General features: G+C 42.5%; 1 protein-coding gene across 3 annotated transcripts in view; it reads left to right on the forward strand.

The window, feature by feature from the left end:
* VDAC3 (voltage dependent anion channel 3) overlaps positions 1 to 19,377 on the forward strand; it is a 40,406-nt gene that overhangs the window by 550 nt on the left and 20,479 nt on the right. Inside the window, exons 2-4 of one of the 3 annotated variants that reach the window (XM_075915727.2) lie at positions 6,205 to 6,316; positions 9,108 to 9,179; positions 12,058 to 12,107. In XM_075915727.2, the coding sequence (XP_075771842.1) occupies positions 6,283 to 6,316; positions 9,108 to 9,179; positions 12,058 to 12,107 (156 nt within the window). In that variant the 5' untranslated portion in view covers positions 6,205 to 6,282. Of the gene's footprint in view, positions 1 to 6,204; positions 6,317 to 6,542; positions 6,684 to 9,107; positions 9,180 to 12,057; positions 12,108 to 19,377 lie in introns of those variants that run through there. The other 2 variants (XM_006113237.5, XM_075915728.2) reach the window with 2 other exon arrangements.

Here is a 19,377-nt window from a genome sequence, read left to right on the forward strand (position 1 = left end):
TTCCATTGATTTTGTTCACAGAAAAAAATCTGAAATTGCTTGAGAAGTTTTGGGTTGTGTGAACTGTGGCTTTGTCATGCTCCTCGTTATGTATCCACTCTATTTTTAACTGCTTTACAAGTAGGTTAAGATACTATGCCTGCCTCTGATTTAATTGATGTTCTTTTAAAGCCGGCAGAGGATATGAATGGCCAGGTTGAGACACAATCTAACATGTGCTGTGATGAGCAAACACCTTGATAGATGTGCTTGGTTTTTTAATGCAGGCAGATAATCTGTTTCCCTCTTCCTCCTCCCACTGGAAGAAAATCATCCCTGGGTACAGATTGCTGGGACTCAAGTTTTTGTTCATTTCCATGGCTCATTTGAAACCAGTGTCTAAAGAACCTTACTCATCCTGAAAGTCTTTCAAAGGGGGTTTCTGCCAAGGCAAGATGCAAAACATATCTTAAACAGGGGGACAATATTACTACTTTTTCAGTATTTTGGATTAACCCTAATTTGACCCCTCCCCTCCAAAAAAAAAAAGTCTTCCTCTTAAGCTTAGAAACTGAGATCTATATAAATTGTGAACATTTAATAAATGCTGAAAAAATATTAAAGGAAATGTCAGTCTAAAATTTGATCATTTTGATAACTCTCTTGCTTCTCACCCCCAAAATGCTTAGAGTATGAATTTAGAAGCCTGTATTTTTGTAATTGCAGAGGTTAATTCTCCGTGCTGATTGAAATGTCGTATTACAATATTGAAGGTGATAGAAGCAAGGTTCTTATTGTGTACTACACAATGTTTACATTCACTACCTATCACTACAGTTGCTGAAAAACAATAGCACACATCTTCTGTGATTATTATAGTGCTCAGTCATGTTGAGAAAAAGAAAATTTGAAAATAATCTTGTTTAAAGTGACTGCACCTTAATTATGGCCTTCCATTTTATATTTCTGCAGTTTTATTTCCTCCCCCTTCCTTAGTATAACAGTTTACATTTTATCAGCATCAAATCCTCCCTTGTTGTCTGCAGCACATGTTGTGTGCCTTAGCTGTTTTCAAACTATGGGTGTGGACCCTAAAATGGTTCATGACTATGTTTTTAATGCAGTTGCCTGGGCTGGCTTAGACTTGTTGGGACTGGGGTCTAAAGTCCAAGCCCCACCATCTGGAGCCAAAGTCTGAGCCTAAGGGCTTCAGCTGTGGGTGGTGTGGCTCAGGTTACAGGCCTCCTTCCTGGGGCTAAAGTCCCTGTGCTTCAGCTTTGAGCCCTCTGCCCAGGGCACTGAGGTCAGACTTTGGCACCCCCACACAGGACAGCAAGACTTGAGTGGACTTAGGCTTCACTCCCCTTCACTAGAGTTATGTAGTAATTTTTGTGGTCAAAAGGCAATCTCAGTGCTGTGAAGTTGGAGAACCTTGCTCTAGGGATGTGAAAGGCTTATAAGCAAATGCTTATCGTATAATCGACAGGACAGTCAACTAGTTGCTTCCCCTTCTTCCCCCCCGCCAAGGCAGCAAGTGTGGGGGGTACTTCAAAGTTGGCAGTGCTACATGGAGCCGTTGATCCCAGGGTCCATGTGGCGCTGCCGCTTTGAAACACAGGGGAGCTGGCTTCACATGGGGTTGCTGCTTTGAAATGCCAGGGAGCCTGGTGTAGGTTCCTTGCGGCATTTCAAAATGACAGCTCCGCATGTAGCCTGGGTTCAGCGAGTACCCAGCTGATCCCGGGCTCCATGCAGCACTTTCACCTTTGAAGTGAAGCAACAGCCCTAGGACTGTTGCTACACTTCAAAGGCGGAGCCTCACTATTGACTAACTAATCGAATAGTCGATGCATTTTGCATTGACTATTCGATTAATCAGTTACCCAGTTCTTAACATCCTTACCTTGTTCTCACTCCTGTAAGGCATAGTCTGTTAGAAAGTTTTATTAATATGGATGTTACTTAAGTGTAAAAGAAAATCATATCATATCTCTAATGCCTATAGCTATGGCAACAGAAGCCCTAGTGAGATCCATTTATGCCTTCAGAAAAGTCCATTTGTCAGTATAGCTTATTTTGTTTGGGTAAAGTTGTTGAAACTATACAGGTAGAGGAAGTATTGCCAGCATGAGCTCTATCTCTGGGTTTCTTGCCAGATGGCTCTTACTACATTTAAAAGGTAGAGGCACAGCAGTCAGGACCCGGTGCAAGTGGGGACTGCTTCGTTCTAGGGATGTAATAGTGTAGTCAATGTGGCCCACGGCCTGTTTGTTTATGGCCCATAATGCAGTTTGGGTTTATGCAGGGCTCAACATGTGGCCTGTGGGTGGGATCCTTTGAACATGGCCTCCACTGGGAACATGCTTCATAATGGCAAGTCAATATAATAGTCTTCTGTTGATATGCATTTTAGTAGTTAAGTTCCTGGACTGTTATTGCTCATTAAAAGTGCTGTCATATGGGTGGAAAGAGGGTAAATATCGCATTTTATTAATATCAGATGAACTGACTTAAATGGGGCCTGCATATTATGTAGACTTTCCTTAATTTTTGTATTCATGCTGGTCAGTGTGAAAGAAGCTGTTTGCATATATATTTGCATGTATATACAGGCAGTCCCCGAGTTACGCGGATCCGACATAAGTTGGATTAAGGCAGTTACAAACAGGGCTTTTCTCGCCCCAGAGGATAGGAGCAGTGGGATGCCCAGATGCGCCGCGGTCCGCCGCCCCCGTCCTCCGGGGCGAGAAAAGCTGCTCCCCATCTCCCTGGTCTGCAGGGAGACGGGGAGCAAAGCCTTGGAGCACGCCCGCAGCGGGACAGCCCGGGAGAACTTGAGCTGTCCCCCTGCGGGCGTGCTCCGCGGCTTTGCTCCCCGTCTTCCGACCAGCAGACCAGGGAGATGGGGAGCAAAGCCTCGGAGCACGCCTGCAGCGGGACAGCCGCGGCGCGCCTGGTCTGTCCCGCTGCGGGTGTGCTCCGTGGCTTTGCTCCCCGTCTCCCTGGTCTGCAGGGAGACAGGGAGCAAAGCCTTAGAGCATGCCCGCAGCGGGACAGCCCAGGTGCGCCCGGGCTGTTCCACTGCGGGCGTGCTCCGCGGCTTTGCTCCTGTCCCCCTGGTCTGCTGGGGGGGGTCCAGCAAAGCCGCTGGACCCCCCCAGCAGACCAGGGACACCAGAGCAAAGCCGCCCAGGCGACGGCTTTGCTAGGGTGTTCCTGGTCTGCTGGGGGGGTCCAGCGGCTTTGCTGGACCCCCCCAGCAGACCAGGGAGACCGGGAGAAGCTTTTCTTGCCCCGGAGGACACGGGTGGCGACCCGCCACCCGTGAGCTCCGGGGCAAGAAAAGCCCCGTTTGTAAGTGCGGATCCGACATAAGTCGGATCCGCGTAAGTCGGGGACTGCCTGTAGTTAATTAGATCTTAGTTGATTCTGCTCACCATATCCTTCAAGATTTTAGAAGTACTAGATATCCTTTCTCAATTAGTTTTTCTTCATTGATTGCTAGTGGAGCAAGTTTTTCTGTTTTTAACTCTCAATTTCTTAAATATGAGTGAACTAGTTAAACCAAAATGAAGAAGATACTTTTTCTGTGCCTATAGAAGAGGCTACTGCTGTTAAAAGCTCATTTAGCAATTCAACAAACTTTGGTTCCAGCTTCTTAGCAAATGATTTTCACCAGTTGGGTGGTTTTTTTGACTTTAAAATGTGACAGCAAATATGTAATGCTTGATTTTTTTTAATGTGCTGTTTTTAAAAGATTATAGTAAATTTAAGACTAAAAATAAATTTTCATGATTTCAAATTTAACTTCTAATTGGTTTATTTTTTAAAATACAACCCTGTATTTAATGTTATTGGAAAAAACCTCTTTGAACCATATTTTTTTCTTTAGTTGATTATATCATAAGTACTTTGCAGTTTAGGTCTGTCCTCCTAAGTGCTTGTTGCTACTTCAGTTTTGATATACTGTATTCTGTTAATAGAATTTTCACTGAAGACACATCTAACAGATATGAAAATTATGGAGGGGTTATTGACTACATTTCAAAATCCAATCAGAATCTTTGAAAAGAAGAACTTGAAAAGGTAGCCCTATGGTTATCAGCAACTGATTCTGCCAGAGGCCTGACAAATGCATCACTTTTGTGAAAGCAATTTTTCAGATCACCATTTGTGAATCATTGGTATCACTGCATTTCTACTAGTTCTAATAGTTCTCTAGAGAATGGCTGTTAAAATCGGGCAGCCGCTGAGTTGGGGAAGACTAAGAGTGAAATCCAAATGTGACTTCTAAAATCTGATGTTTTGTGACTCAACCAAAATAAGTCACTGGCTCAGATTTCTGTTGGTGCCTAGAATTATGTATCTTGCCCTGAAATGGTCGGGCAAAATTTTAGCCCTTTAACCAGGTAGAATACTTGGGAAAATATGATTTTTCCCTACACCAGTCTGCTGCTGAGGTGTTGGGTCCAGTATTGGTGGTGACAGTTGTGACATGATACAAATTCTTCCTTAAGCAAGCCATTTATGAGTCCTTTGCTCAGAAATGTTGCTCTTTAAAAATACTTTAAATGCCTGACTACTCATTATTTAACATTCAGATTATAAACTAACGTCTTTTTAAAAATTATATGGTAATGAATCTGAAATACTGGAGGCATACTAGTGATCCTTATGAAAGCAGGGCTCAAATGGAGTGGAATAATGCCAGTCAGGAGGATGATACACTTAATGACAGAATGCGTATTGGTTAGAATAGAAGATCTTTCCTTTTGGTGTTCTGTGAATATGCTGGATGCTCTTCTGTTTTCCCATTCACTTTTCCTTTTGGTGATAGAAAGGGGTATTTAGAGGAAAAATGATGATAGTAGTGCAGTTGTTCTCGCACAACCTTGGACTCATCTAAATTTGAATTTTCAGTTATGTTCTAAAGTATTAATCAATTGTCAGTTACCCTGTGTGAAAACATAACTGAAAGTTGAAGTCTGGGCAAACTGTGTTAAAGGAATGGGACAAGTGATTCTGTCCCCTTTTCAGCAACCGATAAATGAGGGAGAAAGATGCAGGCTATCTTCAAAAAAGCCACTGAGGGTGGTGGTGAATTATTTAGGGCAGTGGTCACCAGTCAGTTGATTGCAATCAACTGGTAGATCGTGGAGGCACTACCAGTCAATATCTTCCCCTGGCCAGACACCCTCCAGCACCCTGCTCCTACCCTGTGGCCAGACATCCGCCAGCACCCTGTTCCTGCCCCTTCCCTCCTGGCCAGACACCTACCTCCAGCTTGCTCCTGTACAGTACTTGCCACCCAGATTCTGCATCCCTATTCCACTCGCTGGCAGCTCTGGTCCCGCACACTGGATCCCTAATTTTTGGTCCCACCCCAGAGCCTAGGGGTGCAAAATCCACTAACCCTGGAATCCCAGAAGAGTTAATCTGGCCTGAGGCCTTGAACCTCAGTCTTACCTACCCTCCCCCCTCACCATCGAACTGGAGTGCCAGGGGAGTGAGGTGTCTCAGTTGGGGCCACAGCAGTCAGGGTTGGGGTTTTTTGGAGGGGGTGGTTTTTTGCATCTCACTTGTAGGGTCTCTGACTGATATTTCTGTGAGTCAGTGGCCCCCTGACCCAAAAATGTTCCCCACCCCTCAAATAATGACAGTGATGAAACGTTTTGTGTTGGACATAATATTTTATGCTCCTGACCCGTCCCCAAACCAGCCTCTCCTTCTCCAACGCCTCCTGCATCCAAATTTCCTCCCAGAGCTTGCATCTCTCATTGCTTCGCACCCCCAAACCTCTCATTCCCACCCCAGAGCCTGCACCTTCTGTCTCAACCCAGTGAGAATGAGTAAGGGCTGGGAACAGCATGTGATGGAGAGGAATGGGTGGGATCTTGGGGAAGGGATGAGGTAGATCTTGGCTTGCCCTGACATTTAAAAAGTGATCTTGGGTGTGTAAAGGTTGGAGACCACTGATTTAGTGCTTGTCCTCCCTACATGACGGATCAATGCTGCACCGATTGATCAACCAGCAGTCAATTTTCTGAGCATCTCTGATCGATTCTGTTATAGAAACTTTTTTAAACTTTGTGGAATTATGTTGTCCTGGCTCACCTCAACAGTTTCTTGGTGAAAATCAGGTTTTATATCAAACACTGTTGTAATAGAATAAGTAAAACTTGTCTTTCATCTTTAATGATGCATCATTTTTTCCATATTTGACAGGTATAAAGGCCTTTTATAAGGTCAGATTTGAGACCTACATAATTTATGACCTAATCATCATATAAGGAATCTGCAGTCATGTCCAGCTGTTCTGTACCTTCTAGACCCACAGGTATATGTATATATAGCAGAAGGCCAGCTATTAAAAATTAAAAAGTTAATCGATTGTCTTAGCTCTGTGTAAAGGGATAAATTATCCATCTACAGGGTTGAATTGTGAATTAATTCAGATACTTTTTTCCAGCATAATAAATAGCCAGGATATGTGACAGTGAACTTTGTTAAGCAGTTCTGCATTTGATTAGTTTTGTCTTTTTGTGAGTGAAGTCTGAAACGGCTTGCTGCAAGAATAGATATCTTGTCACACAAAGGTCAGAAGAACACAAGTTAGGTCTCCAGCAAGAGCCTGGGGGAAGAGAAACCCACCAGTAATAACAAAGAGGCTAAACAGTAGCATTGCTCTGTAGTTAAAGGGAAAGGTGAGTGGTCTGAGTGTTTGAAGGAAAGTGATTTTAAGGATTTTTACTTCTGTTTGCAATATTATCTTGAATCAGAGGTGCTTTCAATGTAATATAATTTATCAAGGGGAAGATTGGAGATATTTCTAGTGGCAGCTGGTCAAGAGAATTGCAACAAATGAGCCATTCTGAGATGGGATTAAGAGGCAGAGTCTTGCTATTAATTAAGTTCAGCTGTTGGTTAGTATGATCTGGAACAGAAGCTACTACAGTAACATAATGGATGTTTAAGGTCTGCCATTATAAATCCATATTTCTCAGGTGCAAGCTCTATTATAGAAGCTGCCTGTGTTTCTCTAATATGAAGCCATTAGCAGAATAAATTATTATTTAAAATGGCATTTAATAATTAGGCTGATACACCAATCAAAAGGATTAAGACATGCAACACTAAAACCAACACTCCACTCATAATTTTCAGGTTCTGCCTTTTTTCTTTTTAAACAAAATTGAAGTTGACACACATTTATGTTAAACTGTATTCTCACTTCTCTTTTAAGTGCATTATCAGGGAGACTCAACAAGGTCACCTCCACATACCATATACAGATGTCCTTGTATTTTCTAAAATTTATCCATTTCTAAATTAGCTTTGAGTTAATACTGGACTTCACAGACTTTCACTTGGTGATTGAGCAATAATTTAGATAATGATAGAGAGCACACACTTTAAAAGTTTGTGCACAGTATCAAGCTGCAAGTGCCTTGGTAGTTACGATTTAAAACTCAGTGATCTGTACTAACTGGAGAAATGGTGTGAAATAAACAAGATGGAATTCAGTAAGAATAGATACATAGTACTCTGTTTAGGATGAAGCAGTCAGTTGCACACATACAAAATGGGAAATGACTGCCTAGAAAGGAGTACCCTGGAATGGGATCTGGGATGTATTAGCAGGAGTGTTATAAGAAAGACATGAAGAGTAATTCTGCTCTGTGCTGCACTGATTAGGCCTTAACTGAAATATTGTGTGCTGTACTGGGCACCGTATTTTACAAAAGATTTGGACAAATTGGAGAAAGTCCAGAGAGGAACAAAAACATGACCTATGAGGGAAGATTGGGAAAATAGGGTTGTTTAATCTGGAGAAAAGAAGACTGGGGTGGGGTGATAGTTTTTAAGTACACAAAAGGTTTGTTACAAGGAGAAAGAAAATTTGTTTGCTTTAGCCTTGTAAAGTAATGAGCTTAAATTGCAGCAAGGTGGGTTAGATTGGACATTAGGAAAAACTTCCTAACTTGTCAGGGTGATTAAGCACTGGAACAGAATACCTAGGGAGATATGGTATCTCCACTATTGGAGATATTTAAGAGCAAGTTTAGAGAAAACACTTGCCAGGGATGGTCCAACTAATATTAAGCCATGCCTTCTTTTTAGGGTAAGGATGTGAAGAACTAGTCTTGACTAGTCGTTCTCCCCTCCCCACCCCCCTTTGCTGTTTCTATTGGAAAGAGGCAACAGAGGGGCTGGGGGGGGGGGCGAAAGGAGGGTGTACTTCAAAGTGGCAATGCCGCATGGAGCCCAGGCTCAGCTGGAGGGGGGTCCCCAGCTGACCCCAGGCTCCATACAGAGCTTTTGCCTTTGAAGCAGCCCTAGGGCTGCTGCTACACTTCAAAGGCGGAGGCGCCCTATCGACCAATAGAATAGTTGATGCAAAATTCATCAACTATCTGATTAGTCAGTTAGTTGCAATTTAACATCCCTTGGTTAGGGGACTGGACTAAAAGATCTTTTGAGGTACCTTCCAGTCCTATGATTCTATGGTACCATTGCCTATGTTACCTAGGGTCCTTGTTAGAGCACTTCCTGTCATGAAAGCATCATTCGCTTTAGGGATGTAAAATTCCCATTTAAATGTAGTGTTTAACTGTTTAACCAATTAAAGGGGGCCAAGTGGGGGGCCACTCAGCTCGGCGTGGGCATACCTCCCCACGCCCCATAGCAGGCAGGAGCTGCTCCAGCCCGGGTGCTTCTGGCTCCTGCTGGAGCCACTCCCGACCACCAGGCCCTGTGAGTTGCCATGCAAGCTGTGGCAGCCCTCCAACCAAGGCAAGCTGCTCCCTGGTACCAGTTAACCATTACCCACTAATCATCACTGGGTTGGAGTAAAACCGGAGTTAATAAATTGTTGGATTTTTTTTGCTGAAAAAATATTAACAGATTCTGGGGTAGTTAGATTGCTAGAGTTTAATTCTGCTCCTGGGTACAGTGATTCTGAATTACAAATTGGCTTATGTTAATTTTCTGCTATGCTAAAATACCTTTTGTTCTTTCTTCCAAAACATGGAAATAAGGAAGGTCTCTTCGGGCAGTTACTCTGTTTACTGAGATTTTCAGCTCTCATATTGTAACATTTGAGTTCTCTCTACTTCTAATCTTTTCAGATCCAATGGCTATCCCACCATCCTACTGTGACCTGGGGAAATCTGCCAGGGATGTATTCAACAAAGGATATGGTAAGCAGCATGATCATTATGTTGATGCTAATAAATGTACATTTCTTAGGTGCCTTATCAAGAGTAATAACATTATTTATCTATGTATGTACAGAAGGAGTGTAAAAGGTTAACCAGATACAGTGAAACCTTTGTTATCTGGTAGTCTGTTAACCTGAAAACTTTGTTAACCATCATGGCCCCCAGCCACAGTACTGTCACATCTTCAGGCGCACAGGCCTATCTTGGTTTACCATGATTGGCTTAACAATTTTTTATTTAAGAAGTACTAATCTTTAACTCAAAATAGAAATGTGAGACCAACTGCCTCACTCTACAAAACTACCAATATTAAAAACCTTATTTTTACTATTATTGTCCATTGGTTTTTCCTAGGTTGATGGGACCCTCAGATAACTGGAATTTTTAGATAACTGGAATGCCCTAATCCCCAAGCGTGCTGGATAACAGTTTTTACTGTACCTGGTAACCATTAGTCTTACCAGCATGCTTATGCAGTAACCAATTAACTGGCAGTCTGGAGCAGCCCCCCCCAGCCACAAATGGCCAGCCTGGCGGAGTTGCCTGCTCGTAACGGGTTGTCTGGCAGGACCCCAGCGGTGGAGGAACCTCTCAGGAGAAGCCCCTGCCATGGGATTCCAGTCCTCTGTGGTTTAAACTTTTTAATGGGTATTTGCAACTCTAATTTACAGAAATAATATTTTATGGTAATAATTTGATCAAATAAATACAAGAGAAGATGGAGAAAAAATATCCAGTGCTACTTACTCAGTATATTAGCACACCGTAAATATGTATGAAACTCACTAGAAAGGAAACTGTTTTAAATCTTGCCCAGAAAGATGCCACAAATTGTAGTGAGAAGTGCTCCAGGGTCTTCAGCCTGCTCCAGAGAATGCAGTGCTTCTTTATTATATATAGGCACATGTATAACTAGATCCAACCCCTCCATGTAAGTTGCCATAGCAAACCATTTGGTAACAGGTAGATAGGAGTTCTTTACTGGAGGACAGATAGTCTGTGTTGTTTGAGACAAGTTGATGTGTGATGGACGCAATGCAAATAATTTAGAGCACTGTAATCTGGAAAATACTTTACTTTTAAAGAAAACCGTAAACTGTCTCAGGTGAGGAACTCTCTGCTTGAACTGTGCTATTTTTGCATTTCTTTATAGTTTACATAAACAATAACTTAATGCAGCATGTATTGTTTGACATAAAACTAGTTAGTACTATACAGCTAAGAGAAAAGTAGCTATTTCATTTCTATTTATTTTCCTTCACACTATTTTATTCTTCACACTAGATTTCTTCCTAATTGATCATTACTCTGCTGTAAAAAATTTTAAAGGAAAAATGGTGATGTCTCTGTATTGGAATTCATAGAAGGGTTGATTTTCCAATTAACATTTGATGACCTTTACTTCGATTTTTCTTTTCTCCTGCATCTAGGAATTTTAGATGCAGGAGAAATTCTGTCAAATTAATATATGTCAAATTCATATATGTCAAATTCATTTGACTAGCAGTCTGTTTTGAAATATACAAAAATACAGCTCATGTTTTGGAGATATCTGCATTTTCATTATGTGACTGATTTAAATTGTGGTCAGTTATGGGAATCCTGAGATTGGCAGTATAGTGAGATGTCATGAATTCTGAAGTCATCTATTTTGTTACATTTTGTTGTTAAACCGTGTGTGAGTGGATGTATTTCTCAAATTGCTCTAAACAAACTTCACATTCTGTAAAGTCAAAAACTTACCCTGTTTCTCAGAATGGTCTTTATTTAATAAAAAAATCCAGACTATATTATTACAAATATCGGTTCAAGCCTTTTTTCTAGTAATAGCCGCTTCTAGATTTTCAGCCTAAAGAAGGAGCCGTTGTTGTTCTGGGATGTATAAACAGAGGAATATCAAGTAGGAATAAGGAAGTGGTATTATCTATGTATGTGGCATTGGCAAAACTATGACAAATAAGATGCTGACAAATTGAACAGCTTTCAGAAATGAACTACACAAATTAAATGTCAGTTTCTTTAGCATCTAAAAGAGGAGGTTAAAGGCTGATTTGTTCCCTTTCTAGAAGTATCTGATAAGAGAGCTTTTCAATCTGGCAGATGGTAGTCTACTAGGCTCCATTGAAGATAGACAACGTTCAGATTAAAAATAAGGCACAAATATCTAACAGTACATATGATTAATTGTTGGAACAATTTTTCCAGGGGTGTGGCAGATTCTCTCACTTGAAGTCTCTTAAGTAAAGATTGGCTGTATTACTAAAAATATATTCTTTCCCAGGTAGACCTAATTTTTGCCTCAAGTATGTAGCTAGATTAAATTCTCCTGTCTGCAGCAGTTCAGACAGTTTATCATAATGTCCCCTTCTGGGCTTAAAATATATTAATTAAGCTCAGGACTACTCAGCCTACACTTGGGATGTGAATGTTTAGCCAGTTGATTGGTAAACCTTGCCCGTTAAGAATTGGGATGGGTTCAGAGAAGTCACAAGAATGATTAAAAAGTGCCTCAGAGAGCTTAATGGGTAAGGCTTCCTGGTTACGATTAACCAGTGAGGGCTGTAACACACACACCCACAACCTTGCTGTGTTTAATTGGCTAACTAGTTGAACATAACATTTAACCAGTTAACCAATTAAATGGGATTTTACATCCCTAGACACTCTGCCTCTCTTACATTCCAATGGGTAACTAGCCACCTGTCTCAATGAGTCATCAGAAACCACTTAATATTTTTACAGGAACATCAGCACCTACTAACAGGGTAGGCTCTTTCCAGCATACACTCCCAATGTGTTTCAGACAAGAGTATTTGTCGGTCGTATTCTTGAAACTTGTAAAACTTGTCTGTTTCAGGATTTGGAATGGTCAAGTTAGAGTTGAAGACCAAGTCCTCCAGTGGAGTGGTGAGTACCAAAGACTTTCAGTGACATCAGTGTGGCAAAGATGAGGGGAAACCCCTTTAGTAACTGTAATAATTCACTGGTATTTACTATATTTCTGTTTCATCTCTTATATTAATGCCTGCAAGTGAGTGGTGTACTACTATAATGATGTAAAGAATTGGTATTCCCATATTTTGTGTATAATGTATATAGCATATGGTCATAAGTTACAATTTGCCTGGCTTCATTTGTTTAATCTTCTTTCTTCACAGTGCCTTCACCCACATCTTCAAAATAGGTTTCCTTTGTCATGCTTTCAGTCATGTGTTCAATTATTCTCTTTTTATAGCTAAACTTGTTTCTGGCTCATATCACTGCTTATGGATGCAGGACAAATCATCCTTCATTGTTAGTTAATGCAGGATTGTGAATCCGATTCCAGACTATTGTTTATCCAATGGACTTGGGCCACTGACATTTTTTAGCTCAGTGGTTCCCAACATTTTTGAGCATATGGACCTCTTTTCAATCTATTAAAATGTTATAGACCCCCAAACAATACAGCTATTTTCAATATTCCATTACTTGTTACACATTTCAAATGATTATCAATTTATCTAAACAAATATAGTAGTATTAAGAGACAATACAGGATGTTCACACTGAAATGTAATAACTTTGAGGTGCCATGTATTTTTATTGTATAATGCGAACAGAAGAATATGTTCCCAGGGTCACTTCCGAGCCCAGCAGAGCAAAACACTGGCACACTGGGACTTTTTAATCCACATGGAGCGTCTGCAGCCTTGGAGCCTGTGTCAGCTTCCAGTCCCTGCCTTTCAGGGTCAAAGGGAGTGGTGGGAAGTGGGGGACCAGCACATCCCCTGTTCTGAGCTACTTCTTCAGGTGCTGCCCCTCTGTTCCCTACCCATGCACAGAAGCTACAGTGAGGGGGGGATCTCGTGGCCAAAGGCAGCTCTTGCCCTGGCACTCCACCCTTAGCCAGGCACAGAGCCCTGGGAGGGGAAAAAATAAGAAAAGGAAAAGGAAGGAATAGGGCCCACCATGGGACTGGGATGGGAGAGAGGGCTGGAGCACAACTGCAGCGCAGATGGTGGTGGGAGGACAGAAGGTCATGAACAGTGAGCCCTACGTGAGAATTGTGTGACGAAAAGTCCCTGTCCTGTAGTGGGCCCGATCCTTACTTCTAAACTTTTCACAGACCCCTTACAATACTGTCATATTGGGATCCACAGACCACAAGTTGGGAACCTCTGCTTTAGCTAAATGAGGTTTTGGAAGAAGTTGAAAGCCAGTTGATTGGCTTGGCAAAAGCTATAGTCCCAAGTTCCTACCATCAAAATATTGCCGGAGTTGTCTTTGCAGGATTTAAAGGGAGTGCTTAAATTTTTGAAAACAACTATACGTACAGTATGATTGGGGCTAATTTGGCTATGACAAATCAGGAAAGAGATCTTGGAGTTATTATGGATAGTTCTCTGAAAACTTCCACACAGTGAACATAAGAACATAAGAACAGCCGTACTGGGTCAGACCAAAGGTCCATCTAGCCCAGTATCCTGTCTACCGACAGTGGCCAACACCAGGTACCCCAGAGAGGGTTGACTGAAGACAATGATCAAGCGATTTGTCTCCTGCCATCCCTCTCCAGCCTCTGACAAACAGAGGCCAAGGACACCATTTTATCCCCTGGCTAATAGCCTTTTATGGACCTAACCTCCATGAATTTATCCAGCTTCTCTTTAAACTCTATTATAGTCCTAGCCTTCACCGCCTCCTCTGGCAAGGAGTTCCACAGGTTGACAACACGCTGTGTGAAGAACTTCCTTTTATTAGTTTTAAACCTGCTACCCATTAATTTCATTTGGTGTCCTCTAGTTCTTCTATTATGGGAACTAATAAATAACTTTTCTTTATCAGCCCTCTCCACACCACTCATGATTTTATAGACCTCTATCATATCCCCCCTCAATCTCCTCTTTTCTAAACTGAAAAGTCCCAGTCTCTTTAGCCTCTCCTCATATGGGACCCGTTCCAAACCCCCTAATCATTTTAGTTGCCCTTTTCTGAACCCTTTGCAAGGCCAAAATATCTTTTTTGAGGTGAGGAGACCACATCTGTACACAGTATTCAAGATGTGGGCGTACCATAGTTTTATACAGGGGCAGTAAGATATTCTGGGTCTTATTTTCTATCCCTTTCCTAATAATTCCTAGCATCCTATTTGCCTTTTTGACCGCCGCTGCACACTGTGTGGAAGTTTTCAGAGAACTGTCCACGATAATGCCAATATCTCTTTCCTGATTTGTCGTAGCCAAATTAGCCCCCATCATACTGTACGAATAGTTGGGGTTATTTTTCCCGATGTGCATTACTTTACATTTATCCACATTAAATTTCATTTGCCATTTTGTTGCCCAATCACTCAGTTTGGTGAGATCTTCTTGGAGTCCCTCACAGTCTGCTTCTATCTTGACTATCCTAAACAGTTTGGTATCATCTGCAAACTTTACTACGTTACTGCTTACCCCTTTCTCCAGATCATTTATGAATAAGTTGAAAAGGATTGGTCCCAGGACTGACCCTTGGGGTACACCACTAGTTACCCCTCTCCAATCTGAAAATTTACCATTTATTCCTACCCTTTGTTTCCTGTCTTTTAGCCAGTTCTCAATCCAAGAAAGGACCTTCCCTCTTATCCCATGGCCATGTAATTTACACAAGAGCCTTTGGTGAGGGACCTTGTCAAAGGCTTTCTGAAAATCCAAGTATACTATATCTACTGGATCCCCCTTGTCCGCATGTTTGTTAACCCCTTCAAAGAACTCTAACAGATTAGTAAGACAGGATTTCCCTTTACAGAAACCATGTTGACTTTTGTCCAACAAATTATGTTCTTCTACATGATTCACAATTTTATTCTTTACTATTGTTTCGACTAATTTGCCCGGTACTGAAGTTAGACTTACCGGTCTGTAATTGCCAGGATCGCCTCTAGAGCCCTCTAGTGTGCAGTGATGGTCAAAAAGGCAAATAGGATGCTAGGAATTATTAAGAAAGGGATAGAAAATAAGACCCAGAATATCTTACTGCCCCTGTATAAAACTATGGTACGCCCACATCTTGAGTACTGTATACAGATGTGGTCTCCTCACCTCAAAAAAGATATTTTGGCCTTGCAAAGGGTTCAGAAAAGGGCAACTAAAATGATTGGGGGTTTGGAACGGGTCCCATATGAGGAGAGGTTAAAGTGACTGGGACTTTTCAGTTTAGAAAAGGGTAGACTGAGGGTGAATATGATAGAGGTCTATAAAATCATGAGTGGTGTGGAGAGGGCAGATAAAGAAAAGTTATTTATTAGTTCCCATAATAGAAGAACTAGAGGACACCAAATGAAATTAATGGGTAGCAGGTTTAGAACTAATAAAAGAAAGTTCTTCTTCAGACAGCGTGTAGTCAACCTGTGGAACTCCTTGCCAGAGGAGGCTGTGAAGGCTAGGACTATAACAGAGTTTAAAGAGAAGCTAGATAATTTTATGGAGGTTAGGTCCATAAATGGCTATTAGCCAGGGTATAGAAGTGGTATCCCTGGCCTCTGCTTGTCAGAGGCCGGAGAAGGATGGCAGGAGACAAATCGCTTGATCATTGTCTTCCGTCCACCCTCTGAGGCACCTGGTGCTGGCCACTGTCGGCAGACAGACTACTGGGCTAGATGGACCTTTGGTCTGACCCAGTACAGCTGTTCTTATGTTCTTATTGGTGATGTGGGGGATGTAATTGACCTTCATTCAACTAGTTTTATTGCATTTGGGCTTGCCTTTCCAGTTGTGTTTAAAATGGGTTGAGCCCTGCTCCTTCAAGCTTATGCTGCGAAGCTTAATAATAAAGCACAGCATTTCTGTAGCAAGCCTTTGACGGCATTTTACATGCATTTCTGAATTAAATCTCATAAGACCGCTGCAAAGTACAAAATATCATAATCCCCGTTTTACAGAAGGGGAAACTGATTTTAAGTGACGGACTTCACCATGGTCTTGTAGGAAGCCTGGCAGAGCAAAAAATAGAATCCATATTTTTACCTCAAGAGTATCCTCCCCATTAGGCACACTTATCCTTGCACAGTGTGGTGCTCTCCTGTGCCATTTATGCTTGCTTCAGTCTCATTACTTTCAACCTCTTCCATGCCCATATTTGCTTTAGCTCTTTCTGGTTGTGCATTCATACCACACAAATGCTTAATTTATTTTTATAACAGCAGGTAGCTTGTAACATTGTAGTTTGTTGCAGTCAAGTGAATTGCTATAATGAGATAGCAAAGATATGGGGAAATGCAAGGTTTTATTTATTTAAATATCTGAAATAGCTATGAAGTAAGAAACTTAGGTTTTTTAGTCAATTTGTTTGTCAATGCACTGTAATTTTCAAATGCTAAGAATATTTTACTGAGACTGTTAAATAAACACCTGAACGTATACAGAGAGCATCCAAATCTGAGTGTTTGCTGATTGATGAAAATCCTTAATATCTCAAATGTTTTCTCCTCTTTCCATGCAACTTTGGTTTTGGCTTCTTATTCAGCTGGTAAGAATAGTGATTGTTCTTGTGTATTTTTTTTCTTCTTGTCATTTTCTAATGGGGTTTCCCTACTTTGCTCTGAATTGTGACACACACTGACATTCCTACTCTGAGGTGAAGGAAAAATGGTAATGGACATGAAGCATTCCTGTGTGCATAACTTGTACACTGCTGTAATCCCATTGTACAACACAAATACAGGTTGGACCTCCCTGGTCCAGCACCCTCAGGACCTGAGAGGTCCTGGATGAGGGAATTTGCCAGACCAGGAAAGGTCCTCTGCCACGGTCCCCCTCAGCCTGCTGCCTCTCTCCTCGGCCCCACTGCTGGTCAGGCAACAGGGCTGCCCCAGCATCGGCATGGCAGCATGCAGCCCCAGCCCCAGTGCTAGGTGGCATGTGGCCTTGACTGTGCTGCCCTGGTCTAAGCCAGGTTGCCGCAGCAGCACCAGCCATGCTGCCAGCCTACTGCAGCGCTAGCTTGATCATTGGCCGTGACCCCAGCTCCACTGCCACAGCCCCTGACGGGTTTTCCCTGTTGGGCTCCCATCACCCCGCCTTACTGCCAGCTGGGCTGCCGCAACTCTTTTTCTGCTGCCGGGCCAGGATGCAGCCCCAATTGGGCTGCTGTGGCACAGCCCCTTTGTCAGACTGACATGCATGGAGTTGCCAGATTGCTCCTGCCCTGCTAATGCCACTGGGCTGCTGAAGCCTCCAACCCTGCTACCACTAGCCTTGCCATGTGCGGGACTCTCAGCTACTGGCACTCCTGTCCCAGGGCACTGTCATTCAGAAACATCCATGGTCCAGCAGAGTCCCAGTTTTGGGAGGTGCAACGTGTATTTAAAATTTCTGTTAACCATAGAAACACAACAAAAATAGCGGGGAAGGAATCTGGAAATGAGGTGGTATAAATACAATTTTCTGTTACTTCAGCATCCTGATTAGCATTTCTAATACCAGTATTTTGCATTAACAACAAAAGAACAGGAGGCTTTGTGTGAGATGGAGGTATTTGCAGCCAAAATGAGGGATGTACCCATGGAAGCTGCACTCTGTCTTGATAGAACTGCAAGTAACTTTACCATGTGTTGAATTTTCTTTGTTTGAGAGGTAGAATGTTCATAAACAACTTTCATTCCCTCCAAGACTTGTTTTAGAGATTGTTGCTTCATACAGCACAACTGGTTTAATGTCTTAATAAATTAAATGTCTGATGTTTTTCTAAGATGTCTGCCACAGTGAGCTGAAAGGTCAGATAAGAAGTTAAACTTGAGGATCGAATCAGACTAATATATGAAATTAAGCCAGTCAGGCATTCTGAGGCAGAGGATTTCAGAAATGCCCTCATGGGACATCATCCAATCAGAACTGTGCTTTTGACAGTCTGGAGATGAATGGTAACAAATGTTGACACTGCGCTGCCCTCTCTCAGAAGGAGATCCAGTTCTAGCTGCTAGGAAAATACTTCTGCTTTTGATCATATGACAGCAGGTATCTTTCCTTCACCATGTTTAGTGAAAGGGGCACTAGGAATCTTGTTCTTGATCTTAGAAATCTGTTCAGCCTCTTTGATTGATCTACATTAAGATCAAATGAGAGATTTTTTTTTAAGTCAGTTATAGATCTCTTTAAATGTACTCACAGAAGTGACAGATCAGACATTTGTGTACTTTCATTTGGAGCTTGAAAAATGCTTAACGGCTAGTAAACCACAGAAGTCAGCTTTCTGATCTTGATCCTGTATTTACCTTTGCTTTCTGAATAGATTTAATGACAGTTTTTTGCTGTTGCACAATGGTATAATCATCAGAAAGCAAAGGCTGTCTAACATACCAAGTCAGTACCTATCACAATATGCAAAATTTCGATTAATCATCTAATCGAGTAATCAATGGAATTTCCATCAACTACCTGATTAGTCAATAAGGGGGAGCGCTCACTATCCCACTATGCCTCTCCCTTCGAAATTACAGTAGCAGCTCTTGTATATTTCAGAAGGAGAGAGGCAGCAGGGAACCCACGCCAGTGGGGGAACAAAGCAGTCCCCTGTCCATTCCAAAGGGAGAAGACAGTTTCAGTCCCTGCTCGCACCATTTCCCCGCTGCCCCTGGCAGAGACGATGCTGGAGTGGGGCGGCAGCTGTTAGTCAGCTCCCCCCAGCACCAGCTTGTGCTGTCCCCTTTGCTGCCTCTCTTTGAAAGAGGCAGCAAGTGAGGGGAAGCAATTAGTCGAGATCCTACTTGACTACCCAATAAGCAAATGCTTATTGGGTAGTCGACTAATTGCTTATTCCTAGTACTAATAAAAATATATTTCTGTCTGGCAATTCACAACTGTCCAAGTATGAGTTTCCTGGAATTTATTGTACTGCTCTGCCCTGGGCTTCCTGGAATCAGCCGCTGATCTGTTTCAGCAGCGGCTGACTTGGGGACCCATGGGGCAGAGCAGCTGGGGTCCTGCCGGGTTGGTCCCGCAGCGCCGTCCTTTGGCACTGCGGGACCAACCCGGCAGCACTCCAGCTGCTCTGCCCCAGGCGTCCCCAAGAGCAGCTGGAGTGCTGCTGGGTTGGTGCCCTAGCGCCACCCCTCAGCGCTGCGGGACCAACCCGGCAGCACCCCGGCTGCTCTATTGCAGGCATCCCCGATTCAGCTGCTGCTGAAACTGACCAGCAGCAGCTGAATCAGGGACACCTG

Source organism: Pelodiscus sinensis, chromosome 28, assembly GCF_052426305.1.
Source record: "Pelodiscus sinensis isolate ZL-2025 chromosome 28, ASM5242630v1, whole genome shotgun sequence".
NCBI lineage: Eukaryota > Metazoa > Chordata > Testudines > Trionychidae > Pelodiscus > Pelodiscus sinensis.